General features: G+C 41.8%; 2 protein-coding genes across 4 annotated transcripts in view; both read left to right on the plus strand.

The window, feature by feature from the left end:
* The window catches only part of LOC122674717 (carboxypeptidase A4-like), a 56,120-nt gene extending 40,341 nt beyond the window's left edge, over window positions 1-15,779 (plus strand). For both annotated transcript variants that reach the window (XM_043873221.1, XM_043873222.1), the window contains 7 exons: window positions 3,294-3,395; window positions 5,216-5,320; window positions 6,082-6,192; window positions 7,335-7,425; window positions 8,827-9,026; window positions 10,136-10,220; window positions 14,420-15,779. In XM_043873221.1, coding sequence (XP_043729156.1) covers window positions 3,294-3,395; window positions 5,216-5,320; window positions 6,082-6,192; window positions 7,335-7,425; window positions 8,827-9,026; window positions 10,136-10,220; window positions 14,420-14,604 — 879 coding nt within the window. In that variant the 3' untranslated portion in view covers window positions 14,605-15,779. The remainder of the gene's footprint in view (window positions 1-3,293; window positions 3,396-5,215; window positions 5,321-6,081; window positions 6,193-7,334; window positions 7,426-8,826; window positions 9,027-10,135; window positions 10,221-14,419) is intronic.
* Window positions 10,142-27,963, plus strand: part of CPA5 (carboxypeptidase A5) — a 55,499-nt gene continuing 37,677 nt past the window's right edge. For both annotated transcript variants that reach the window (XM_043873217.1, XM_043873219.1), the window contains exon 1: window positions 10,142-10,220. The gene's annotated coding sequence lies outside the window, so the exon portion shown is untranslated. The remainder of the gene's footprint in view (window positions 10,221-27,963) is intronic.

A 27,963-nucleotide genomic window follows, 5' to 3' on the forward strand; every position in this document is an offset into this window, starting at 1 on the left:
GTTATATTCCACCAGAATCCCTGTACTTTATTCACCCAGATTAAAATGTTACTTATCCCAGGCAAATAGACAAGTGATTATTTCCAAGGTTAACCAAATATTTCCACTCATTTATCATGACTACTTATAATGTATATTTGTTCCATAATACATGTTGGTGCTGTGTTTAGTTAGAAATCACTTATATAAATGACTTTCAAGGTAAGCCAACCCTTCAAATAAGAAATTTGGAGCAGAATAATTTAATGTAATATTGGAATGTGAAGAACCAAGAAAGACTGGAATGGAACTGGATCACGTAGCCTATGGTTTTCTTAGGCCCCTCAATGTTTTTTTCCTTAGTCTGGAAACTCTCTACTAACTCAGGAACAAACCCCCAATTTAAACTGGTATTCTGTTTCCTATAGCTGAATATATATCCAAAGATAGAGTTCCTGGCATGCTTTTCATGAGGCATATACTTTGAATTATTTTTCTTTCAGATGAGGTTTTTTTTCCCCAAGCTTTTTTTTTCCACTTCTTTCCCAGGATAGTCAGTAGCTTTGTTTATTGTGTACACTTGGCCACACTGCCCCTTGATCCCTCTTGTGACCAGTGACATACATCTGCAAAACAGCTGGATAAAGTTAGGAGTTCAGTCCAGGGCCATGGACAAAAATGGAGCTGAGGCCCACACAGGGATCCAACCCCCAATGATAGCCTCATTAACATGGGGCACTCCCGAGTTGAGCTAACAGGTTGCAAATGTCACCCAAGATTCTGGGAACACCATCCCCTCACCTGCCTGCTGCAGGAGCCTCACATTCCTATCCACTCAATTTTGTTCTCTGACTTGAGGTATCATTGTCATCTGGCTTGCAGCATAAGGCTGCTTGTATTCAGTTCTTTCTAAAAACAGCTTTTAGAAGCACATATCCCACAATCACTTGAGCCTTCCTAGGTCTCTAAAGGGAATTTCATGTGTGTCTCTGCCAGGGTTTCTAATTTCAGACCCTTTGTGCATATTGTTGTGGTGGCAGTTACTTTTGTTATTGTTGTCGGTAAGCTTTCCCCTTGTGTTGGCACTGTGAATTTGCAACCCCTGTCTGGACACAGCTTGTTGTTCTAACTTTTCCTGAGTAACTGTCTTTCCTCTCAAGACTCCGGGCAGGCATCTGGCTTTTGCTCCACTTTCTAGGGTCTGTGGGTAGAGTTTCCAGGCCCTTTTCAAGGCCATAATTACTACTTTCCAGCTCACAAGTTGGAACTTGCTCCTTGCTCCAGGCAGCGTCCTTTGCCCTCTACTCCTCTTCCTGTAGGAAGCGTTCCTCCTTCTTGCTGTAAACCCTCAGAACCTAAGACGGACATCTAGCCCTGGGGCTTCATCTTTTGTCTTGTACTCTGTTAGCTTGCTCTCTCTTCATTTCTGGCACAATTTTTCCTTTTTTTTTTTGGTTTTTAAATTTGCCTGGGACTCATTTTCATAGTATTTTATCTGACTTGCCTATATATTTGAGAGTGAGTTTCTTGCTCAGTCTGCCATAGTGACTGCAAGTCTTTAAGCTTGATTTTATTCTGTATTGATGGCACACTTTCTTTCTCTGTAAAGCTCCTTCTTTCAAATTTAAGGTCTAAATATAAATTCATTTATTTCCTTATTTCAGCCCTCAAAAAGTTTGAACAACTAAGGTGGATGAATTCCATTTTTAAAGCAAACCCCCCCCCTTTTTTTTTACTGAAAGCAAATGGAAGCATTTAAAACCTTGCTTTATTATAGCTCTTCAACTGAGAGATCAAAGTCTTTAGAAGAATCACTTCCAAAGTGGAGTGCTTGTACAGTGGGGTATAAGCAAGATAGTCCATTGGGTTGGAGGAATAAACTGTTGCAATTTCTATTTATATTTCTACATATATTTGAATTTTATTAATGTAACAACTTTTGTTTCTATTTTTTATTTTATAATGTACATCATATACTTGTGTGGTATTATATGTATTCATAATACATGCTGAATTTTCTTTATAACTGATGGGAAGAGTGATAAAAAAGTGATGGAAAAAAAAGATGAAAAAAAAGTTCTTTCAAGAACCTTGGCTAAATGGGGCCTTTGCTGACTATCTAGACTCAGTTCAGTTCAGTTGCTAAATCCTGTCTGATTCTTTGCGACCCCATGGACGGTAGCACACCAGGCTTCCCTGTCCTTCACCAACTTCTGGAGCTTGCTCAAATTCATGTCCATTGAGTCCTTGATGCCATCCAACCATCTTGTCCTCTGTTGTCCCCTTCTCCTCTCGCCTTCAGTCTTTCCCAGCATCAGAGTCTTTTCACATGAGTCAGTTCTCATCAGGTGGCCAGAGTATTAGGGCTTCAGCTTTAGCATCAGTCCTTCCAATGAATATTCAGGACTGATTTCCTTTAGGATTGACTGGTTTGATCTCCTTGCAATCCAAGGGACTCTCAAGAGTCTTCTGCAATACCATAGTTCAAAAGCATCAATTCTTTGTCACTCAGCTTTCTTTGTGGTCCAACTCTCAATCCATACATGGCTACTGGAAAAATCATAGCTTTGACAAGATGGACCTTTGCTAGCAAAGTAATGTCTCTGCTTTTTAATATGCTGTCTAGGTTGGTCATAGCTTTTCTTCCATGGAGCAAGAGTATTTTAATTTCATGGCTGCAGTCACCATCTGCAGTGATTTTGGAGCCCAAGAAAATAAAGTCTGTCACTGTTTGCATTGTTTCCCTTTCTGTTTGCCATGAAGTGTTGGGACCGGATGCCTTGATCTTAGTTTTTTTGAACGTTGAGTTTTAAGCCAGCTTTTTCACTCTCCTCTTTCACTTTCATTAAGAGGCTCTTCGGTTCCTCTTTGCTTTCTGCCATAAGGGTGGTATCATCTGCATATCTGAGGTTATTGATATTTCTCCCAGCAATCTTGATTCCGGCTTGTGCTTCATCCAGCCCAGCATTTCGCATGATGTACTCTGCATATAACTTAAATAAGCAGGGTGATAATATACGGCCTAGACTAGTATAGTGCAAAGGGCCACACTTTTGGAGCAGTATCTGTATAAGTGTTTCTACTCTGATTTAATGGACTATAGTTTTGTGGACAAATAAAATGTGTTTTTCTCTAGAAAATCATAGAGATGGATTCTTAGGCAGTTGCTTAATAATAAGCGTTTCATATTGTTAACCCCAAGGTTAGGGGACTATAAAAAAATCGTTAAGATCAACAAAATAAAGTTCGCAGATACCCGTCTAGAGCTGAACAAATTTTTTAAATGCCCCTGGGTTTACTTTTTCACACTTCAGATTCACAAAGAGATGGACAACATTGTCAAATATTATCCTCACTTGGCGAGCACAGTGACGATTGGGCACTCATTTGAGAACCGATCAATGTATGTACTGAAGGTGAGATTCCATGCACCTTGAAGGGCCCGACTGGACTCAGGCTCCTGGTTCCTTGTGTCTAGCACTCAGCCCTCACACTTTTGAAAGAGGCAGCTTGTCAGGACCTCCTTGGCTTCAGGGAGGAGGGTGAGGTGGGGACACATCTGCTCGGGCTGGGAGTTGTTCTGACACAGGGTCCCCTGCTTCTGCTTATTGTGAATGGAGTTAGAAGGAGCACATCCCTTTCCAAGTTTTGGCCGAAAGGCAGGATCAAGGAGAGGTGAGTGGACTTCCCTGGTGGTCCAGTGGTTAGGAATCCACCTGCCAATGCAGGGGACCTGGGTTCAATCCCTGGTCCGAGAAGATTCCACAAACGGAGGAGCAGCTAAGCCCGTGCCCCACAACTACTGAGCCGACGTGCTAGAGCCTGTGTGCCACAACTACTGAGCCTGCAGCTACTGAAACCTGTGAGCCCTAGAGCCTTGCTCTGCAACAAGAGAAGTCACCACAACTAGAGAAAGCCCACGCACAGCAATGAAGACCCAGGGCAGTCAAGAAAATTAATAAAATTTAAAAAATGAAAGAAGTGGGAGGTGGTTAGTATTTCAGAAAGCTTTCAGATTGGCCACAGTCTTTTGCCTCCATTCCCGTCTTCTGTAAATATGAAGACAAATTGGGATGGGTCTAAAAATTCCATTCTGCTTTTTAGGGGTACTTATTGGAAAAGAAATCTAGGAGGGTAATTTTGGGGTTGATGTAGTTTTAAGCCCAGTCTATGATCCTTGGCTGCATCAAGACTAATTTCCAGATATTTCTAACAGATTTTAGGTCTATATTGGCAAAAGAGGCAAAGAATTTATGGCAGTGACATAAATTACATAAATAATCCAGCCAAATGAATAAAAAGGAATTTGGAGATATAAACCATGGAACAAGTGATGGTGCCTAGAATTTGTCAAACCCTTAGATCCATACAGGTCCTGAGGGATCCAGGCTTACAGCAATGGTGGAATTACCAGTGGGAGAAGACCTGCCTTTGAGCTGGTTGCTGTCAAATACTCTACATAAATTTAGATTATTTGCCAACTGATGGAGACCTTTGCTTCATTAGCACCAACCTCTGACCCAAGGGGGCCCAACACTAAAAGTCAGCAGTCAGAATTCATTTCATGCAGTGAGCAATAGTGAACCCTCCCTTCCTCATTTTAAAACTTATTTCATTTATGGCATCAGCTAGAATAGGCTGGTTCATGCACTTTTGTGTCTCTCTCTGTTGAGATACCATTTGAGGTCATTCAAGAGACATAAAGTGAAAGTGAAGTCGCTCAGTCATGTCCGACTCATTGTGACCCCATGGACTGTAGCCTACCAAGTTCATCCATCCATGGGATTTTCCAGGCAAGAATACTGGAGTGGGTTGCCATTTCCTTCTCCAGGAGATCTTTCCAACCCAGGGACTGAACCTGGGTCTCCCGAATTGTAGGCAGACGCTTTACCATCTGAGCCACCAGGGAAGTCCATTTAAGAGACAAAATATTATCTCTAATCACACTGGCATTATAATTCACAATAGCAAATGTTTCCCCTTCCCATTTGCTTCCAACCTTGGAGTGGTTCAAGCTGTCTGGAGCTGTGGTACTGCAATTGGGCCCTGCCAGTCAGCTAATTAAGCTCCCCGACCTGGAGAAACCTGATAAATGGATGGTGCCCTCAGGAACATTTGGTCTCTGAATGATCTTAAATGGTTTAAATGAATAGGGGTGAGCTGGGAAGAGGAGAGGAGAGGTGAGTAGAGACACGCCAGACAGGAGGGTGATTTTCTGGCCTCTTTTTCCTTCCAGTTCAGCACTGGAAAAGGGAGACAGCGGCCAGCCATTTGGCTGAATGCAGGCATCCATGCCCGGGAGTGGATCTCACCAGCCACGGCAATCTGGACCGCGAGAAAGGTCATGTCGCCTAGTATTAGCCCAGAATTCTGCAGGGCCGGGGGTGCCCTGTACTGTACTATGCAGCTGTACCTGGGGGGGTAGGTTAGGAGGGCACTGTCACAGGAACAGTAGGCTGGGGGAGTCTTTTCAAATTGGAGAAACAAAAGATCAGAGCCCCACAGTCAGCCTCATAGTTTAGCTAAATGGCAAAGTCCGCTCATAGCAGTGAGCATACTAATGAGCTGTAGAGGTGGCCCTGAAACACTGACACATAGTCCTGCAGGAAGGGAGCAGGGCCTTCTCAGCAGCGAGGCTCAGATAATTTTTACCTTCAGTCCCTTTCAGGCTCCCCTGGCCCTCAGGGACCTCATGCTGTCTCCATGCTCTGTCCATCGGGAAAGTCTAGTTTAAGCCAGTTCCAGGGGAGGAGGGGTGGTGCGAGTGGAGGATGCATCTTCCCCAACCCCAGCACAGGGGCTCATTTTCCTAACAACTGTTATGATGTGTGGTTCTCCTTCCCCTGCTCCTACCCCCTGGAAGGAAGAATGAACCAGGCAGCCCGGGACTCACTGAAGTTGATGTCATCAGGTAGCCATGTTCCCTCAGATTTTGAAGTGCACTGTGGGCTTTGCAGAGAGCTGCACCTACAAAGGTGGCAGGGAGACTGCCAGAGGGTAGATGCTGTTCTAGGAGCTGGGCATCTGGGGAAGATACTCTGACTTAGACTTAGCAACCCAGCCTGCAAAGACATGGCTGACAAGCATGTTGTCTCTGCTTAGCTTGCATGTGATTATGGGAAAGATTCAGTCATCACCTCCATCTTGAAGAAAATGGATATTTTCGTGTTGCCGGTGGCCAATCCTGATGGATATGTATACACTCATACTCACGTGAGTAATACTGATAGATGGGCTGGGCTTGGAGTTAAGACCTGTTTGTCGATTTCCTTGCTTTGTGACTGCATAGATCTATGACCTTAGATAAAAATTCCCCAAAATGTGCACTTTAGGAGCTTCCTTTGGGGAGTCTCATTTTCCAGTCATTCTCTGGGCTGAGGGTTACCAGGGAATATTTTTTTCTTATAGAGAATCGTCTAGTGAACTCCCTATTATGGATCTTGAACAATTATCAACACTTTACCAATCTTCTTTTCATTTCTTTCCCTCCCACACATTTTTTTTCTGACATATTTTAAAGCAAATCCCAGACATCAGGTTACTTCATTCAGAACTTCTTTAGTATTCATCTCTAGCTGATGATAATTAAAACAACACCACTATCAACAGTAAAAAAAATGTGATGGAAGTTTTTCAATATCATCTGATATCCCTAATTATCTTTAAAATATCTTTTGAGTCAATTTGTTGAAATTAGGATCCAAATAAGGTCTGTACCTGTGTTTGGTTGTTACAACTATGCAGGCTTTTTTATTGCACAACGTCTTCCCCACCCCCACCCTACCCCCACATGTCTTTTAGAATGTCATTCATTTGTTGGAGAAACCCAAGTAAGTTGTCATGTAGAATGTGTCACATTCTGAATTTGCCTGATGACTTCTTTGTTCTGTACCATTTAATTTATTCCCTCATCCCCCATGTTTCCTATTCACTTGTGGTCAGATCTAGATGCTTGAATGGAGTCAGGTTAATTTTTTAGGCAAGGGTTAAATAGTTCCTGTGCACTTGCTATCACATCAGTTATCACTGAGGCCCGTAATGTCCATTTGTTCCACTCTGACTGAAGCCCTGAATTATTCAATGGATTCAGGTGGTATGAGGTCATTTTGGGGAAGTCCTTTTCTCCCAGTCAGGAGGCTAATTCTCCCTTCTGGGGAAGGAGAGGAGACTCTGCAGTTAGTGAGGGCTGAAACCCCGATGATCCGCCAGATCTCTGAAGTTGCCTCCAGAACTTCAGGCAGCTTGCCCCATCATCCATGGTGCCATCTCCATCATAGGCCCCCAAAGAAAATCTTCACCTCTTCTGTGCCCTGACCCATCTCTGAATGCCGTTTCTTCTTTGGTGAATTTTTCAGAACCGATTATGGAGGAAGACACGGTCTGTAAATCCTGGAAGCACCTGCATTGGTACTGATCCAAATAGAAATTGGAATTCTAGTTTTGGAGGTAGGTGGGGGAGACAGTTATTAAATCCTGATACCTCTGGGTAGTCTGGTCCTCAGGCCTCTGAGCTGGCAGTGAGGGAACTGGTTTGTAGGCTGTCTCCATTGCTGGTTCATTGAGAAACTGGGCAAATTCCTTATTCTCCCTATGTATCACTCTATATTATTGTTCACTGTAATTTTGAAAGGGAATGACTGAGCAGTTTGTGTCCTCCTGAGAGAACACTATTATCTTTAAAACTATTCTATCTTATACAAATCCACGGGCTGACTTTCTACCTGGCCGTCCCAGTTCCTGGGTAAGTTACTGAATGGTGGAAGGGCTCTTGGTGGTAACACAGAAGAGAGCAATTAGCACTATTACCCCAACAGGCAAGATGACGTTGCGAAGATTAAACTATAGCAGTTTACCCTTAGATGTATAAATATGAACCTCTGCCCTTTGAGGTTATGGAAAGAGAATGAGAATTAGGAGATGTGGGTTCTTAGTTCCAGCTATTTAAAAATCACCCCCACAGTAGTGCCAACTATATGGTACATAACTTCCCATGTATTATTTATTCTTCTGACCTAGAGAGTGAGTTTTCATACTGGAAATGGGACAGTGGAAGCTCAGCGACAGTCTCAAGAGCATATGGTTGATGAGATTTAGGATCTAAACTCACTTTTCAATTCCAAATTCTGGTGGTTCTCTTTCACTGTTCCACAGCTGTACTGATGTTTTGCTTTTGATGTGATGTTTTAATGTAATGGTTTTAATTTCTTACTTGCATAGAAATACCACACAAACCATTGGGGGAAAAATAATGTGACTGTGGGAAAGGAGCTGATAAAAATGTGGCAATTAAAAAAAAATGTGGCAGTTGAGGGCATCAAAGCTAAGTCACAACAGGGATGCTTTCACAAACGTGTCAGATACCTTAGGGGGCTATATTGTGAAGTAATACAGAAGGCAATAATTTTAAATATCTGTCAAATAATCAAGAGATTTTAGCCACAACAATAGATTATTTTTGGCAGCACTTGGCCATTAAGATCTGAACCAAGAGAATTAGTTGACACCAGAATAAATGGAGTCATTTTCATTATTAATTAGTATTCATATTAATTATCAAGAATACATAGTAATTACTCATTGTAAAATATGACATTAATTGTTGGTGATACAGTACAAGGTCAACTCTATCCGTTTAAAGGAGTCTTATCAATTTTCCTGCTCAACACTGGCATATTCAGCACCCCACTTCCATACCCTTCCCACAATATATATACATTGTGGACTAGATTCTCAGGGCAGCCAGCAGTGGCCTGTGCATGCCTTCTGCCTCTCCTCTGGGTGGAGAATCCTGCATTTCTATTTCCATAGCCATTGGGTTAATGTTTCTGCTTGGGTCACTCCCCACAGAAGTGGGATCTGCTGCCGACCCTTGCTCTGAGATATATCATGGACTCCATCCCCATTCAGAAGTGGAGGTGAAATCAGTGGCAGATTTCATTAAAAAACATGGGAACTTCAAATGCTTCATCGACCTGCACAGCTACTCACAGATGGTGCTGTATCCATATGGCTACACAGCTACGAGGGCCCAGGATGCTGATGAACTGGTAAGTGGTATATGTGTTTCCTCTGGGTGCTGCTACAGTGGTGGTTCTCGAGCTTTGTAGAGAAAGTCCAGGACCTGGGCTTGTTTCTGGAAGGGCCCAGTGTTCTCTCCCTGTTCTCTGCAATGTGCCATCAGGCCTACTGGGAACAGGAAGAAGATGATCCTCCTTACTTCTATGTTTGCTGTGAGTTCCAAGATCCACACTGGATGCTGTTTTTCCTTCTCACCTGTCTTTCTGACCAAAATGTATTACAGATCCACTGCTTGTCAGGAACTGTGGGCTGCTTTGTGGTGGGCAAGGGGGAGGTGCTCCTCCCTCGGGATATGGTAGAATTTAAGTAGGGTGTAGGCCAAGGCCCGGGGCTGCTCTGCGCCGCATGCAGTGATTCACCCCAGGATGTGAGCAGACACTTAGAGTGGACTGATTGGAGTGGGTCTGACTCCTGCAGAGTGACTGCAGGCCTCTCTCTCTGCTCGTTTGCTTGAGTGTGCCCCTCTGTCGGGGGCCACAGCTAAGGGCTTATGACTTGGTGTGGCCTAGATTCTGGTCTCCAGCAGGTCCTCTGTGTAAGGCACATCCATATATGGGGGCCCTGTCTCCACCTCCATTCTGAGAACACCCAAACTCTTAAAAGGTTTTCTCTTAAACATACTTGCCCTTCCCTTGTCTTCATGAACGTGACATTCCCTTCCCTCAGGTTAGGTGAACATGGTGATGACTTTACTAGATTTCTAATGGGCTGGTGAGCAGCCCTCTAGATCTGCAAAGAGCTGCAATACAGCACCCCAACTTGAGTTTATAATACACCTGCTTTCAGAGCACTTATCTGGCCTTCTTCCACCTCTCTGCTTACCCTGGTCCCAAACTGGAAGTAAAGAACTGAGGATGTGATAGAAGGAGTTGGAGGAACCATTACATTTCTCTCACTTTATAGTTAGGCCTTGGCTCTGGTCTGATGGGAAAGAAGGAGACCGGAAGGGAACATTGGGTGTGGGGGAAGGGTGGGACGGGGTTCGGGAATCTTCCAATCCACTGCAGTACAGAACAGCTGAGGAACATCTGGCTTCAGAGTCCGTTCTTTCTCACTCTAATGATCTCCCCGTTCCTAGGATATGGTGGCGAAGAATACAGCCAAAGCTCTGGCTACCTTGTCGGGCACTCAGTACCGAGTGGGTTCTATCTTCTCCATTATCTGTAAGTACTCCCTGAGTTTACTGGTTACTAGGGAACACTTGGAGAGGATACTTGCAGCTGGAGAAGAACCACAAGACAGTCTTTTTTTAAAATATTGTAACCTGTTTTCGTTGCTAGTGATAGGCTGAATTTATGTCAAGTCTGTGTGGTGGTAGTTGTTGCAGGCAACCGTCTTCATCAAACTGGTGTGGTGGTACCAGGGCGGGGAGGGGACCCCCTCACCTTCCTGTCTGAAATGAACACATGCATAGCAGGCTTGGTTTAGGAGGTCCTCTGGACAGTCATTAGCATTGAGCTGAAAAAACAAAAAAACCTCTATGAAGACTCCAGACCTGACGAGGGTCTTGAGACCCATCACCTACAACTCAGTCTCAGTTTCAGGAAATACCCTTGTTTTGGTTTCTCGCTGAAGTGTTTCACCTGAGCATTTCACTCTATTCCTGCTGAGATCCTTCTAGTTCCGTTATTCTGTGATCTGATCTTTAAATTTTTAGATCAGATTGAAAGATATGATTATTCTCCAAGGCCCTAGCTATAAATGGGAAATAGAAACACAAAACATGGGGAGCTAAGCTCCTTTCAAACAAGTGCCCTTCTTTTCCCCCTCTGGTGCCTCTTCTGTAAATAGTTTTCCAACAGTTGGTCTGCCCTCAAAGCCCCTGCAAACTTGCCGATATTTCTTTCCTTTTCCATACTGGAACTCCCTCTCCCATCTTACTTACTTTGCCCTCGACTGCTGTTCTCCTCAGTCTTCCTCTTCTGTGAAGATTCTCCATCCCACCTCCTAGGTCCTCATCTGTACTGTGACCTCAGCACTCTTGTCTGTATTTCACATGCCACCAAGCTGCATAAAGCACTTAGCAGGATGTTGATGTTTGTGTTGCTAATTGCATCAACAAGCCAGTAATTACTCATGGTTTATCATTACTTGTTGAATGGGAACACCTCTGAGAACAAACGCATTAGGAGAGGTTCACCACCCTCTATTTAATTAGTCAGAACTGAGCCCTACGCCAAAGAGAGCTAAAGGAACTTGGCAGGAGCCTTCTGAGGAGGTCCTCTCCAAAGATCTCTGCAGGTCACCAGAGTCCTGGTCTTTGGGTCTAAATGCCAGTTTAAAGAATTGCCTTTTCTTCCCATATCAAAAAACATTCTTCTTCCCAACATAAGCTGTGCCCAAAGTAAGAGATACTCATCAGATTGCTCCGACAGAATAGGAGAAAGGCTCTCCTGAGTGTTATCAAGAGACATAATATTTTCTACCTCTTTCAAGAGCCCATCTTCTGTATTTTTTATAGGCTTTGCCTGCCCTCCTTTCTTCCCCAAAATGAAATCAATTTTTGTATAAAAACACTCTAACTCTCTGGGTGAGGGTGTGTGGGATGTAAGTAGTTGACATTTGTCCCTTCAAGTGCTGACCCTTTCCTTAGATTAATCCTTTCAGATGAATTATAATATACATTTTAGATGAATTATAAAATTTGTATATATTATTCAGTTATACAAATTATTTGTATTTGTGTAAATATAAATAATTCTAAAATGGATTTTCACACTCTCCTGCCTTCTTTGAGCATGTAGAAGAGGAAAGAGAAGCTCCTTTCCTCATGACTGAGTGGCCTTCTGAATGTCAGTTGTGGTATCTTGAAAACCTTCTGTGCTGTATTGGACTGTTCAATCCTTTTGCTGAACAGCCCAGCTTGTTTTGCTTCTTTAATTCTTGTGTCTGCTTTCTAGAGTTTTCATGTCTCCTTCCTTGGGCCACCTTCCTCTAGCAACCCTTTCCTCTCCTCTTCACAGATTCTGATCTACTAAGGGCTTAGAAACAAATTCTTTGAGCTTGTTTGGCTCATGGGTAGACTGTGAGTTTTAAGGATGTTCATGACAACATTGTTTAGTCACAGAAGACTGGGAAGCACCTAAATGTTTATCAATAGAGTACTGGATAAAAATGTATTTAGTGCATTCCTACAGTGAAACGGAAAAAGAAATGGCAATCCACTCCAGTATTCTTGCTTGGGAAATCCCACGGACAGAGGAGCCTGGCAGGCTACAGTCCACGGGGTCAGAAAGAGTCAGACATGATTAAGCAACTTTACCTCATTTACAGTGAAACACTATGCAGCCCTTAAGTGAATGAGGTGGATCTGTATGTGCTAATAGGAAATAATCTTCAATTGTTAATTGAAAAATAGAGTGTGCACACCAGTGTTATTAGTATGTTCCCAGTTTTGTTTAAAAAAGAGTAGGTATGTAGACTTAGCAAGGACCCAAGTAAAGTGAAGTTCTTGAATCTGATCACTTTGTTCAGCAGAGGTCCTCTTGCCCTCTTCCTGAATTTAAAACCTGTTCTGAAATACTTGAGCTTTCTATGTAACTTGCTGGTGCCATAGTCTGTTTTTTATTCAGCATTTTTGTCAAGGTAGAGAAAAGCTGTAGGAATTACACAGGAATTTCAGAGAGATTAGGAGAGCCTATTCCATAAACTTAGGGAACATGTAATTGCAGCTGAAGCAGCATTTCTAGAAAATCACAAATGGTATCATAAGAAACAACCTTCAGGAACAATAGAAAAATGAAGGGACCCATATTTTCATTTAACAGACATGTGTATATTATGGGCTTCCCTGGTAGCTTAGTTGGTAAAGAATTCGCCTGCGACGTGGGAGACTGCCGCAACACAAGAGACACAGGTTCAATCCCTGGGTCAGGAAGGTCCCTTGGAGAAGGAAATGGCAGCCCACTCCAGTATTGTTGCCTGAGAAATCCCATGGACAGAGGAGCCTGATGGGCTACAGTCCATGGGGCCACAAGAATTGGACACAACTGAGCAACTACACCACCACCACCATATGTTTTATATTTATATTTTACATATATACACATTATATATATATATATATATATAACACATACATATTATACATACATACATATATACATATACATACATATACATATACATAAACATTCTAACTGAACCCCAAGTAGGTTGAAGAAAGTATGGGCTTTGTCATCAGATGGATCTGAATTTCAGCCCTGCCATTTTCCATCTGTATTTTCGTAGACAAAGTATTCTATTCTGAGCCTGGATTTTTTTCTCATCTGAAAAACAAGGACAGTAATACCCACCTCACTAATTTATTAAAGATTAAATGAGATCATAAATGTAAACTTACCAGTATGATGGCTGGCTCATGGTAGATGTTCAACAAATGATAGCTGCTATTGACATTGGTACTTTATTATTCACTATCATCTACACTACACCTTTATCCAGCTTCTGCTGTAGTTGAGTTTGACTGGAAGAAGCAGGAAAACAGGCCTTTTGCCTTTTCTCAGCCTTTTGACAAAGGGAAGTCCCAAGTGTTTCCTTCTCTCTGTGTTGTTAGTTACCTCTTGAGATGCAAAAAGTTATCCTAAAATTTAGCAGCTTAAAACAATAAACATAAATTTTCTTATACAGTTTCTGTGGGTCAGGAACTCCAGAGCTGCCTAGCTGGATGGCTCTGGCTCAGGCGCTCTCAGGGGGTTGCAGTCAAGATGTCTTCCAGGGTCACAGTCATCTAGAGGCTTAATGGGGCTGAGGGATCTGCTTCTCAGACTCACTCTGGTGCCTGACAAGTGATTGCTAATTGTTGGCAGTGAGTTCTTCACCACATAGACCTCTTTATAAAGGTCTGCTTGAGTGTTCTTACAACATAACAGCCGTCTCTATCAGAGCCAGTAATTCAAGAGAGAGCAAGGGCAGAAGCCATTTTTATTTGTGACCTAGTTTTGAAGGGTGCACACTTTCATTTCTGCAGTCAAACAGGTGATGTTGGCCCTGTCCAGCATAGGAGGGCATTACACAAGGATGTGAATACTAGGAGATAAGGATCATTGTGGCTGTGTTGGAGGCTGCCTCCCACACTCTGCAGATATTGGCTTCCAGTGACCTGAAGGAGTCCTAACAGTGAAGTGGTGACAAAATGGAAATGAGGATTTAAAAGCTCTTGGATTGAGACCAGTGAAGACCTTCATGGTACAGGACAGTCTGAGACATAGGGATCAGGTCAACATTTCTGTGTAGGCCTGATGACTTTCAGAAAGAACTATAGATCACTAAGGAACCACAGGTTGGTAGAGCTCCTAGCCCCGTCCCATCTAACCCTGAAAGGAAATAGGCTTCAAAGTGTTTTCTCTTTTTGACTCAACAGATGCATCTAGTGGGAGTACTATTGACTGGGCATATGATAATGGCATCAAGTATGCGTTCTCTTTTGAGTTGAGAGATACTGGGGACTATGGCTTCGCTCTGCCTGCCAGCCAGATCATCCCCACTGCACAGGAAACCTGGCTGGGGCTGAAGACCATCATGGAGCATGTGCGGGACAACATCTAGAAGAGCCTCGTTCTGTCTACATTATATATCCCCTTGTGCACACATACAGAGGCCCTTATTAAAGAGAGCTTATTCCTTCACACATGAATCGGAGTCTTCTGGCTTTGTAGAGAACACAGGTCAGCCACCTGCCAGCCCCCTTCCGTGTATTTTGTGCATTCTGGCCGTGTGCTGAGAGAAGCACTTCTGCTAACCTGCTGTGTTTTGGTTCTGCCGTTTCACCGAGCTCTCTGTATGCCTTTCCTTCCACATAGCTGGATGGGCAAGCCACACTTAGGATCAACCCTTACTGAGTGGCATGTCTCTACCTCATTTTTAGATCAAAAGGCGTGTGAAATGGTTTTCTAGTTTCATCTGATCTAGCCACACCCATGGCCTTGCTCTGGTGGGAGCCCCAAGGGAAGCGCTGTGGGAGGTAATGTTTGTCTTTCAGACTGGTCTCACAGATGTCACAGAACTTCCTTTAACTGATCTCACTCCTCCTTGAACATATTTTTCTTTGAAAAATAGATCCCATAAGTTCCTCAGTACAGGTCATCCCCTTGTTTTGTTTTTGTTCGCTGTTAGTCTGAATATAAAATATAGACTCACATGTCATCACTGGGTCAAAAATTCCCAGATATTACAATTCTGATCACATTCTCCCCTTTATTATTCAGTGTAACTGGGATGCAGAAAGTGATCTGTGTCCTTATAGGTACTGCTCACTCAGAAAGCCTGGATTAAGTGCTAATCTAATATAATAGCAGGATAGCTAAATTATCCCCATGTGTCCTGATGGGCTCACCTCTACTTTGCCTTTTGAACTTACTCCAGAGATCTTTCTCTCACCCTTTTGGTCCTAAATCACTCCTCTGGCTTGGGTAATCTTGCCACCCTTGCACATCCCTATTTGTTTGCTGGTGTACCTTGTGTTTCCTTCTCCTGGTTTTCATTTTTTGGTTTTGATCTTTAAAGTTGCTTTTTCTATTTTGTATCCTGGACCTTGAGTAGCAAGGTGGAGCAGAGATTCATCAGTCAGGCTCCTCTTGTTACATTTTTCCTTAGCATGTACCATCTGCCTGTTTTATTTTCTCTCTCTCTCTCTTTTTTAATTTGCTCTTTTCAAACATGTCTGTAAATCTTACCCTTCTGCCTAGGATTTGTGCAGCATCTGGTATGTGCTCATAAGCCAATAAATATTCAATATGAGTCTCCTGATCATCTTCTATTCTTTGCCTTCACCTGAATGGAACCAAGCCATGGTTGGTTTTGAATATGCAGCTCTTTATAATGTCAAAAGTCAATTTTAATCCTTGTCCATATCACATGACATACCCTTCTCCATCAGGCTGAGGGGCCTCCAGGGTAATGTTACCTTGGTGATTGCGCTCTGGTCCAGGGTCTAGTTCTTAGTTTTTCAGCTCAGAAGCTTGATATTTTCTGTGTCTGTATTGATTAGACTTGGGGATGCTGACTCACGCCTCCAGAGCTTAGATGAGGCACATGATAAAATCAGAATACAAATTTATTAATTTACATCATGGCATGTAACTGTTTAGTGGATTGGATCCTCACGTCGGCCTGAACAGTACATTCTCTCCCTGTAGGCGAAGATACATGGGAAGCCAAATTATAATCAGAAGGTTGTTTAGTGAGCGGGGCGTCAGAGCAAGGAAAGTTAATTACAGTCTATGATTAGAATTTTTAATGGTATCCAGCTCTAATAGCATTGATACATCCAATTCTATAACCAAAGCACACCTGCCAGCCAGCTGGTTGCTTGTGCTGGCTAGTCAGGGCTGCTTCAGACTAGACAGTGCCTCAGTAGATATAACATGCTTGCCTCTGTGACTTGCCTGTAACCTCTGTTTGTGGAACCCCTTGCCCCCCCCAAGATTGAAATGGTCCTTTAGATTCCTTAAGAGAAAGATTTATTAAACAAGGCATAAAAACCATAAAAGAATACCTGTGACTATAATAAAATTAAGAGATATCATTAAAAGACTCTATAAAATGAGAAAACAAGTTGGAAATTAGAAGATAGCCATAATATTCATAATACACTCAAAAGACAAAAGACATACAAAGAACTCCTACAGATTAGTAAGAAAAGGATAAATAATCCAATAGAAAACTGGATAAAAGATATGAGCAAGCACTTCACTTAAGAAGAAGTAACAGGTATTCTGATAACATAGGAAGAGATGATTGGAGCTTCCCCCATGGCTCAGTGGTAAAGAAACTGTCTGCAATGCAGAAGCTGCAAGAGAAGCAGGTTCGATCCCTGGGTCAGGAAGATCCCCTGGAGGAGGCCATGGCAACCCACCCCAGTATTCTGGCCTGGAGAATCTCATGGACAGAGGAACTTGGCGGGCTACAGTCCAGAGGGTGGACTTCCCTGGTGGCCCAGTGGTAAAGAATCTGCCTGCACTGCGGGAGACATGGGTTCAATCCCTGGGTCAGGAAGATCTCCTGGAGAAGGAAATGGATGCCCACTCCAGTATTCTTGCCTGGAGAATCGAATGGACAGAGGAGCCTAGTGGGCTACAGTTCTGGGATCACAGAGTTGGACACAGCTGAGTGACTGACACTTTCAGGAAGAGATGATTACTGATGGAAGACATACAAATCAAAACCAAAATGAAAAGCCATTTTATACTCATTCAGTTTATATAAGTCAGAAATTTGGAGGACCCTGGTGGGCAGTAGATAGGAATCTGCCTGCCAAAGCAGAGGATACTGATTTGATCCCTGGCCTGGGAAGATTCCATATGGCGTGGAGCCACCAAGCCTGTGTACCACATCACTGAGCTTGTCTCTAGAACCTTCACACTCCAACTTCTGAGCCAGTGTGGTGCAACTACTGCAGTCAGTATGCCTACAGCCTGTGCTTTGCAACAAGAGAAGCCAGTAATGAGAAGCCTGCACACTGCAACGAAGAGCATCCCCCGTCAGCTCAAACTCTTAGAGAAAGCCCACAAGCAGCAATGAAGACACAGTACAGCCAAAAAAAAAAGAGAAAAGTTGGAGAGGAGGTAGATAACAGGATCTCTTATACCTTGTTGGTGGGTATGTGAATTAGCAAATTAACTTTGGAGAATAGTTTGGCATTATCTTCTAAATTTTACACTTCGATCCATCCCTACCATCTCTTCCACCTCAAGCATTGCTGTTCAGTCGCTAAGTTGTATCCAACTCTTTGTGACCTCATGGACTGTACCATGCCAGGCTCCCCTGCCCTTCACTGTCTCTCAGAGTTATAAACCCAAGAAATTCTTGCAATGTAACTGGAGACATATATGAGAATCTTTACAGCAACACTGTTCATAACAGCAAAAACTTAAAAACAACTTAAAAGTCCACCAGTGGGACAGTGGGTGAATAAATATGGTATTTTCACATACTGAAATATTATACTACAGTCAGAACAAAATTTAGTGTGATTTCCTTTCTAGAAAGTTCCAAATAATTGGAAGGTAAATATATATATATATAATTTATATATACACATATACACACACACTTATAAGGAAGACATACAAAATTTGATAAGACTATGTAAAAAAGTAAGCAATAGTAAAACAAGTCAGACAGAGAAAGACACTGTGTTATCAGTTATATGTAGAATCTGAAAAATAAAACAAATGAGTGAATATAACAAAAAGGAACACACTCACAGATATAGAGAACAAAGTGGTGTGTAATGGGGAGAGGGAAGAGGGAGAGGGCTAGATAGGGGTAGGGGATTAAGAGGTACAAACTACTATGTATAAAATAAATGAGCTATAAGGATATATATCGTCCAGCACAGGGAATATAGCAAATATTTTATAATATTTTACATTCATATAAATATGAATGTAATATAATCTTTAAAAATTATGAATCACTTTGTTGTACACCTAAAACATGCAATATTGTAAATCAGCTATAACTCAATAAAAAGGATAGGAGGGAAGCAAGATATAGTAGACACACCCAGCCCCCTTTTCCTGGTCAAGTGCACTTATCCCTAGCTACTATGAATGTTGGCTGTCAAACATATCAGGCCCCATCCTTCTCTGGAGTATTGCCATTAGCCAAAAGGAGGTTGCCTTACCCAGGAAACCATGCACCTGCTTTCTGTTTACCACCTCCCCAAATGTCAGTCCATCACTGACTGACTCTGGGTACGAACAGGTAGTCTTTGCTTCAAGGTAGAGTCAATGCTGTGGTTCACTGTATGCCTGAGAGCTCTGAATCCAGGCTCCAGCAGATTCCACATCCTTGCTTAGCTATTTTTCCCTCTCCATCCCTGCTTCCCAAACTCCCCTTCTCCTGAGAACTCCCTCAGTAAATCATCTAAACAAGAATCCCATCTCAGGATCTACTTGTAGGGAAATGGAGAACCTGGGATTCTGAATGATGATTACCTTAGATGGGGAGAGATTGGGACATGAGATAAGGGTCAAAGCCCTTTGGTGAGATGAAGGACCTGAGCTTTTGTTTTAGGTTACCTTTTTCTTTTCCAGGTAAAAAACCTAATTCAACAGCTAAATAACAAAAGAGGGCATGCCATTAACCAAGGATTACAATTAATCCTTAATTGCAATTAATTTGTAATTACAATTGCAATTAATTTGGATTAATTACAATTAATTACTTTGGCCACCTGATGTGAAGAACTGACTCACTAGAAAAGACCCTGATGCTGGGAGAGATTGAAGGCAGGAGGAGAAGGGGACGACAGAGGATGAGATGGTTGGATGGCATCACTGACTCAATGGACATGAGTTTTAGTAACCTCTGGGAGTTGATGATGCACAGGGAAGCCTGGCATGCTGCAGTCCATGGGGTCGCAAAGAGTCAGACACGACCGAGCGACTGAACTGAACTGAACTGACAGTTAATCTATTTCTAGGACTTCCCAGGTGGCTCAGTGGGTAAAGAATCTGCCTGAAATGCTGGAGACACAGGAGACATGGGTTTGATCCCTGGGTTGGGAAGATCTCCCCTGGAGGACGGAATGGCAACCCATTCCAGTATTCTTGCCTGGAGAATCCCATGGACAAAAGAGCCTGGTGGGCTACAGTCTATAGGATTGGAAAGGGTCAGACACAACTGAGCATGCACACATGGACCTGAAATCCAATTTTTAAAAGTGTTTACAAAGATATAGTGTTTTTTTTTTTAAAGGTTTTACTATGCAACATACATGCAACATGCATTTATTGAGAATCTAATGTGTACCAGGGACAGTTTTAGATGCTGGCAATGCAATGTTAAATAAAAAAACAAAAATCCCTTCTTGCATGGAATTTCACTGTAGTTGGAGAGACAGGAAGTTCTCAAGAGAACTGTTAAATTAAAAAAAAAAAAAGAGAACTGTTAAATTAAAATTTTAATTTGGGAAACTTCCCTGATGGTCCAGTGGCTATGGCTCCTTGCTTCCAATGCTGGGGGCCTGGATTGGTGAACTAGATCCCATGTGCTGAGACTAAGACCTGTCACAGCCAAATAAAATAAATTTTAATTTGGGTAATGAGAGATGCTATAAATAAAACCAGCTGCTGTCAGGAGAGTGATGGGTGGTGGTGGGGACTCTAGATTGGAAATGTTAGAGAAGATGGCATCTGGCTTGTATAATATTATAAAATTATTCTTACCTCTCTTCCTTGTATTCTTTTATACTCCCCAAAACCACTTGGAAAATGGGGGCTAATGTTATCCACATTTTACAGGTGGAAAATCTGAAGAGCAATAAGGTTCTTGCCCAAAACAAACAATATCTTCTGTTCCCTAAGTGAAGACCCCAGTGAAAAAGAGAAGATCTAAATCATAAACTTTCATGGACACAACTTGAATTTCTGAATCACATTTCAGTTCAAAAGGCTCTCATACCTCATCAAACCAGTCTCCATGGAATTTTTCACTATTAAGGACATCGAAGAGGGTAGGAAAGAGATAATCTATTGATAATGGAAAAAAAGTATTTTAAATTCTCTTTTTTGTAGTACTGGGAGGGGGCTCGCTGAACCATTTTCAAGTCTTATACCCAGTCCTGTTGGGGACCAAAAGAAGACCTTCTGTGAAGTAAATAATAGGATGGGGTAGGGGCATAGTCCATGGCTGTGAATGGGATTAGGTACTTGGAACCAGAGCTGCTTATTGAACTGCAGCCATCTGGGGACTTCAAGGCAGACCATATCCACTTGTCTGTTACATATGGCAAGGAGCAGCCAAATAGCCCAACTCCTTCACTCGGTCATGTGACCTTGAGCCGTGCTATAACCTCTGGGAACCCTAGTTTCCTTTATTTTAAGATGAGGATAGTGACTGTATTTATAGTAACTTATGAAGAGGATTCAGTAAGCTAATGCATGAAAGTCTTAAGCACTTTACCTACAGGTGGAAGTACTCCATATGTGTTAGCTTGAATAATTATTATTCTCACCAAATGTTAAAAATTCATTTCTGAATGAGGCACTGGCATTTTCCCTTATTAGAACCCTTATTTATTTATTGGCCACACCTTGTGGCATGTGAGATCTTAGTTCCCTAACCAGGGATCAAACCAGCATGCCCTGCAGTGGAAGCACAGAGTCTTAGCCACTGGACTGCCAGGAAAGTCCCACAATGTATTTTTTTTAGATTTATCTTAAGACTGAAAGATCTCAATAATTCACAGAAAAGCACTGGTTGGATGTTTCCATTTTTAGTATTATTTGGGTTTTGAAATTGCGGGGTTCTTTCTCTGGGAGCTTTTCTATGTTAAACAGATATTGATGCCCTTTTCAGTAAAAGGATTCATTAAAGGAACATGGCCTGAAACTTCCATAGGTCCAGCTTCCATGCACAGCCATGTCAAGTATATAGGGTTACCATTGGTTTTTACAGGTGCTGCCTGCTATAAGTCTATTTTGGGTGAAGTTGAGGATTTGTTCCAGTTTTGGAATGTCTTATGTAAATTGTACTTTTTTTATGTCACTATCCTCAGACCAACTATGAAGAAGCATTTTTATCATTATCATCATCATCCTTATCTTTCTAGTTGATGAATTCTGGAATTTTGCCAAACCAGACAGCTTGTAAAATAAATTCTCTCTACTGTTTGTATTGAGCCTTAAATCATGAACACCAGCTGTTTCTTGTATTTGAAGTAAAGCTCCAGGTGTACAGGTAGCATCCAGAGAGCATAGGCAGTTTTTTCCTCCTTAGAATATATGGGCTCAATAGATGCAGAAAAAGCCTTTGACAAAATTCAACATCCATTTATGATAAAAACTCTCCAGAAAGCAGGAATAGAAGGAACATACCACAACATAATAAAAGCTATATATGACAAACCCACAGCAAGCATTACCCTCAATGGTGAAAAATTGAAAGCCTTTCCCCTAAAATCAGGAACAAGACAAGGGTGCCCACTCTCACCACTACTATTCAACATAGTTTTGGAAGTTTTGGCCACAGCAATCAGAGCAGAAAAAGAAGTAAAAGGGATCCAGATAGGAAAAGAAGTGAAACTCTCGCTGTTTGCAGATGACATGATCCTCTACATAGAAAACCCTAAAGACTCTACCAGAAAATTACTAGAGCTAATCAATGAATATAGTAAACTTGCAGGATATAAAATTAACACACAGAAATCCCTTGCATTCCTATACACTAACAATGAGAACACAGAAAGAGAAATTAAGGAAACAATACCATTCACCATTGCAACAAAAAGAATAAAATACTTAGGAGTCTATCTACCTAAAGAAACAAAAGACCTATACATACAAAACTATAAAACACTGATGAAAGAAATCAAAGAGGACACAAACAGATGGAGAAATATACTGTGTTCATGGATTGGAAGAATCAATATTGTCAAAATGGCTATACTACCCAAAGCAATCTATAGATTCAATGCAATCCCTATCAAGCTACCAACGATATTTTTCACAGAACTAGAACAAATAATTTCACAATTTGTATGGAAATACAAAAAACCTCGAATAGCCAAAGCAATCTTGAGAAAGAAGAATGGAACTGGAGGAATCAACCTGCCTGACTTCAGACTCTACTACAAAGCCACAGTCATCAAGACAGTATGGTACTGGCACAAAGACAGAAATATAGATCAATAGAACAGAATAGAAAGCCCAGAGATAAATCCATGGACCTATGGACATCTTATCTTCGACAAAGGAGGCAAGAATATACAATGGAAAAAAGACAACCTCTTTAACAAGTGATGCTGGGAAAACTGGTCAACAACTTGTAGAAGAATGAAACTAGAACACTTTCTAACACCATACACAAAAATAAACTCAAAATGGATTAAAGATCTAAATGTAGGACCAGAAACTATAAAACTCCTAGAGGAGAACATAGGCAAAACACTCCCCAACATAAATCACAGCAAGATCCTCTATGACCCACCTCCCAGAATATTGGACATAAAAGCAAAAATAAACAAATGGGACCCAATGAAACTTAAAAGCTTTTGCACAACAAAGGAAACTATAAGCAAGGTGAAAAGACAGCCCTCAGATTGGGAGAAAATAATAGCAAACGAAGCAACAGACACAGGATTAATCTCAAAAATATACAAGCAACTCCTTCAGCTTAATTCCAGAAAAATAAATGACCCAATCAAAAAATGGGCCAAAGAACTAAACAGACATTTCTCCGAAGAAGACATACAGATGGCTAACAAACATATGAAAAGATGCTCAACAGCACTCATTATCAGAGAAATGCAAATCAAAACCTCAATGAGGTACTATTACACGCCAGTCAGGATGGCTGCTATCCAAAAGTCTACAAGCAATAAATGCTGGAGAGGGTGTGGAGAAAAGGGAACCCTCTTACACTGTTGGTGGGAATGCAAACTAGTACAGCCATTATGGGGAACAGTGTGGAGATTCCTTAAAACACTGGAAGTAGAACTGCCATATGACCCAGCAATCCCATTTCTGGGCATACACACCGAGGAAACCAGATCTGAAAGAGACACATGCACCTCAATGTTCATCGCAGCACTGTTTATAATAGCCAGGACATGGAAGCAACCTAGATGCCCATCAGCAGATGAATGGATAAGAAAGCTGTGGTACATACACACCATGGAATATTACTCAGCCATCAAAAAGAATTCATTTGAATCAGTTCTAATGAGATGGATGAAACTGGAGCCCATTATACAGAGTGAAGTAAGCCAGAAAGATAAAGACCAATACAGTATACTAACGCATATATATGGAATTTAGAAAGATGGTAACAGTAACCCTGTATGCAAATCAGAAAAAGAGACACAGATGTACAGAACAGACTTTTGGACTCTGTGGGAGAAGACGAGGGTGGGATGTTTCAAGAGAACAGCATCGAAACATGTATATTATCAAGTGTGAAACAGATCACCAGCCCAGGTTGGATGCAGAAGACAAGTACTCGGGCCTGGTGCACTGGGAAGACACAGAGGGATTGGGTAGAGAGGGAGGTGGGAGGGGGGATCGGGATGGGGAATACATGTAAATCCATGGCTGATTCATGTCAATGTATGACAAAAACCACTACAATATTGTAAAGTAATTAGCCACTAACTAATAAAAATAAATGGAAAAAAAAAAAAAAGAATATATGGGTACCATGTGCAGCTGGGCAATTTGCTCCTTTAATGCAGAAAGTGAATCTCATAGTTTTTGTATTTCTTACAAAGCTGAGCTCAGCAGCTAGTAAATATTTGTCGATTTGATTTGCTGTAGGGCAGCAAGTTAACAGTTGCGTAAGCCGTACTCTCAACAAGTTAGGGCAGCAGAAAAAGAGTACTTTTTCCAACAAATATTATCAGTGGAATTCTGGAAAATAGATAGGAATGTATATCCCTCAGTTCTAAGAGAAATAGAACATAAAGCTTCAGCGATAAAGAAGACTTGATATTAAGTTGCTTGCATTTTTGTAATGATTTATATTTTAAAAATGCTTTTATTTATACTGGATAATTAAATTATCACAACCACCTGGGGATACATGCAGGCTGGGTATTCCTGTCCCTATTTACTGATGAGGAGTCAAAGAATTAAAGAGGTGAAGTAACATGTCCAAACAAAAACAGATGGAAATGGTGAAGCAGATTTTCTAGGCCAGCTCTAGAAATTGTTGCTGAGAAAGTAATTTGAATGCTTCTAAAATGCACAGAATTCCTCCAACTTTTTTGGTCTCACAACCCTGTACTACCTTCCTGACCTCTGAAAGCTTTGAGTTTCTAGGTTTGCTGCGATAAGAGGGAGTTTAGGGAAGAAACAGGAGCCGTATTCTCCCTCTCTGGCTACCATTGCTGGCTGATGGCACCCACAATTGAGGGGCATTGTGTGGTTCCCGTGGGTCTGCCCCCTGTGCCTGAACCTAACATTGTCATCAAGGGACAATATTTTAATTATTATGAAACATCTGGAATGGACCAAAGACACTATTTCCATCCATTAGGGACTTCGTGCACTTTCTTAGAGATTAGACAGCCTATGGAACCACCTACTCCCATCTTTAATTATTAGCCTCTTGAAACCTTGAACAACAAAATGTCTACTGCTCTGAACAAACAGATAGATATATTCTATTTGAGTATTTAAACAACTTGACCTAACCTTAGAAAACCATTAACTCAGATTTTGGACTCTCAAGGGCAGAGCCAAGGTTTTATTTATTTTGGGTCCATAGTACATGAGCAAAAACTGGTGACCCCTACAGCAGTGTCATTTTCACATCTGATCCACTTGGCTAATGGGCCGAGGCAGTCTCCCTTCCTTGGCTCTGAGTACCTTGCCATGGTATTTTTCTTTTCTGATGGATGTAAGAAGCCCAGAGGTCAGGGAAAGCCAAGACCTCCTGCTCTCATTTCAGCATATCTGTATGAGAAAACTCAGAGAAGTAAGGCTCAGTGGGAAAGGAAGGATGACCTATCTCATTGTTGTGAAGTGGTATTATTTCTTTATTTAAAATTTTAAAAAATACATATGTATTTTAATATTTTATTATTTGTTTTTGGCTGTGTCGGGTCTTAGTTGAAGCATGTGGGCTCTGGAGTGGTGGTGCATAGGTTTAGTTGCCCTGCAGCATGTGAGATCTTCGTTCCTAGGTGAGGGATCATACCCACATGCCCTGCATTGGCAGGCTGATTCCTAACCACTGGTCCACTAGGGAAGTCCCTGAAGTGGTATTTCTAGATACTTCTAGCAGCAGTTGGTGGTAAACAGGCATTAACTTGCTAAGGAGGCATGTCAAAGAAGGCCCCAGATCTTCCTCTCTCCCTCTTGCCCCAGGGCCATCAATAGGATAAATATCTTACAGGCATGCTTCTTTATGTCCTCCAGGTTCCTTGATGCCTGGCAGGAAGTCTAGGAGCCTTCTGTTTACTCAGGAATACAAATAAGGGGCTCCTGTAGCCAGAAAGATATTTGTTTAGGCTGAAAGTGGACAAATTGCTAGGCTGGGATGCGTGCATGCTAAGTCACTTCAGTCGTGTTCGACTGTTTGCGACCTCATGAACTGTAACCTGCCTGACTCCTCTGTCCATGGGGTTTCTCCAGGCAAGAAAACTGGAGTGAGTTGCATTCCCTTCTCCAGGGGATATTCCTGACCCAGGGATCAAACCCAAGACTTTGAGACTCCTGCATTGTAGGCAGATTGTTTACTGCTGAGGCTAGGGAAGGCCTGCTAATTAATAGCACTGGCCCTGGAAGAGGGATTTCCCCTCGTACTCTTTGCCAGGGCTGCAGGGTGGGGGAGAGATACAAGTGCCAGCTCTGAGGGCTCAGAGGTCAATGGTATCATAACCCTTGGAAATTAAACTGAAAGATTGAGAGGAGGCAGTCCAGAGATAATTTTTCATATTCCTGTAGATGGAGAAATAATAACACATTGATCAGTGTTTCTCTGGGTTGCTCAAACCTGATGGACTCTCTGCTCTAGTAGTATCAGGATTTCTCTGGCACTTGAATCCAAATTTGTGGACCATTCCTCAGCTATTACCACCATCCATATTTGAGCAATGTGAGATTCAGAGTAAAGTTGTTGTTTAGGATTTAATGGCCATGTATTCTAAATCTCTGTGTTTTTGTTAACACCCTGAACTGTCTGTCAAATTTTTCAAGATCTCAACACCCAAGGTGTTTTCTGTGGTCTTGGGAAGCAAAAGGTCTCACTCTTACTGCAAAACCATCTTCCAGAGTCAAACTGCTTTCTCCTTTCATATATGGTAAATTTCTGAAGTATATATATGAAAGTTTACAGTAGACACATATTATAATTAGCATATTCTCAATGAGAGATAACCTTTCTGGCCCAGGGATTGAACCTGGGTCTCCCGCATTGCAGGCAGATGATTTACTATCTGAGCCACCAGGGAATCCCAGTAACCTTTCTGCTCAGAGTCAAATGATAGCATTAGGCTATATCCAGGAGCTTGTCAGAAACAGAATCCCTGGCTCCACTCCAGACCTATTGAATCAGAGTCTGCATTGAAGTAATTCACATGCCCAGTAAACTTTTGAGAAGCACTGAGCTAAAAATATATTTACTAATTATACCTCACCTCAGCATCTTTTAGACAGGTGTTCTCCACCCTGGTTCTACATTAGAATCACCCAGGGGTTTTGCAAACTACTGATGGCTTGGGTTCCACCCCAGACCAATTGAAACAGAATCTGTGAGCATTGGCTTATAAAGATCTCAGCTGATACTAATGGACAACCAAGGCTGAGAGCACTTTAAAATTTCAGCTGCACCATGCAACTTGCAGGAATCTTAGTTCCCTGACCAGAGATCGAAGCCGGAACCACAGTTGTGAAAGCACCAAGTCCTAGCCATTGGGCCACCAGGGAATTCTCCCTGAGGACACTGTTTTGAACACAATTTCCAGTGCAATTTGCACAGTGTTTTATACGTGGATAAATTCTTCATAGATCTCTTGTCTTTCTGCACATCCAGATGATCTTTTCAAGGATGTTAGAACAGTAAATAGCTTTGGAGGATGGAGATAATGTTCCCTCTGGAGTGAAGGACACAGTTGTTTACTGTTCAGTATAGTAGAATAATCATCATATTCAAACTGCATAAAAATAAAGACAAAAAATCTTGAAAGCAAGAAAGGGGAAAATTACCTTACTACTTACAGAACAACAAGCATGAGAATTACAGTGAAATTGTCAGAAACTGTGAAAGCAAGAAGAGTGAAATATTTAAAATTTTAAACAAAATAAGACAAACTTAGAATTCCTACCCAGTTAGATTATCCTTCAGGACTGAAAGAGACTCAAAAAGGCTATACAGTCTTGAGAAAAGAACACAGCTGGAGATATCCTGCTCCCTGATGTCGAACTATACTACAAAGATCTAATAATAAAACAATATGGT

The sequence above is a fragment of the Cervus elaphus genome, chromosome 18 (assembly GCF_910594005.1).
Source record: "Cervus elaphus chromosome 18, mCerEla1.1, whole genome shotgun sequence".
NCBI classification, from domain to species: domain Eukaryota; kingdom Metazoa; phylum Chordata; class Mammalia; order Artiodactyla; family Cervidae; genus Cervus; species Cervus elaphus.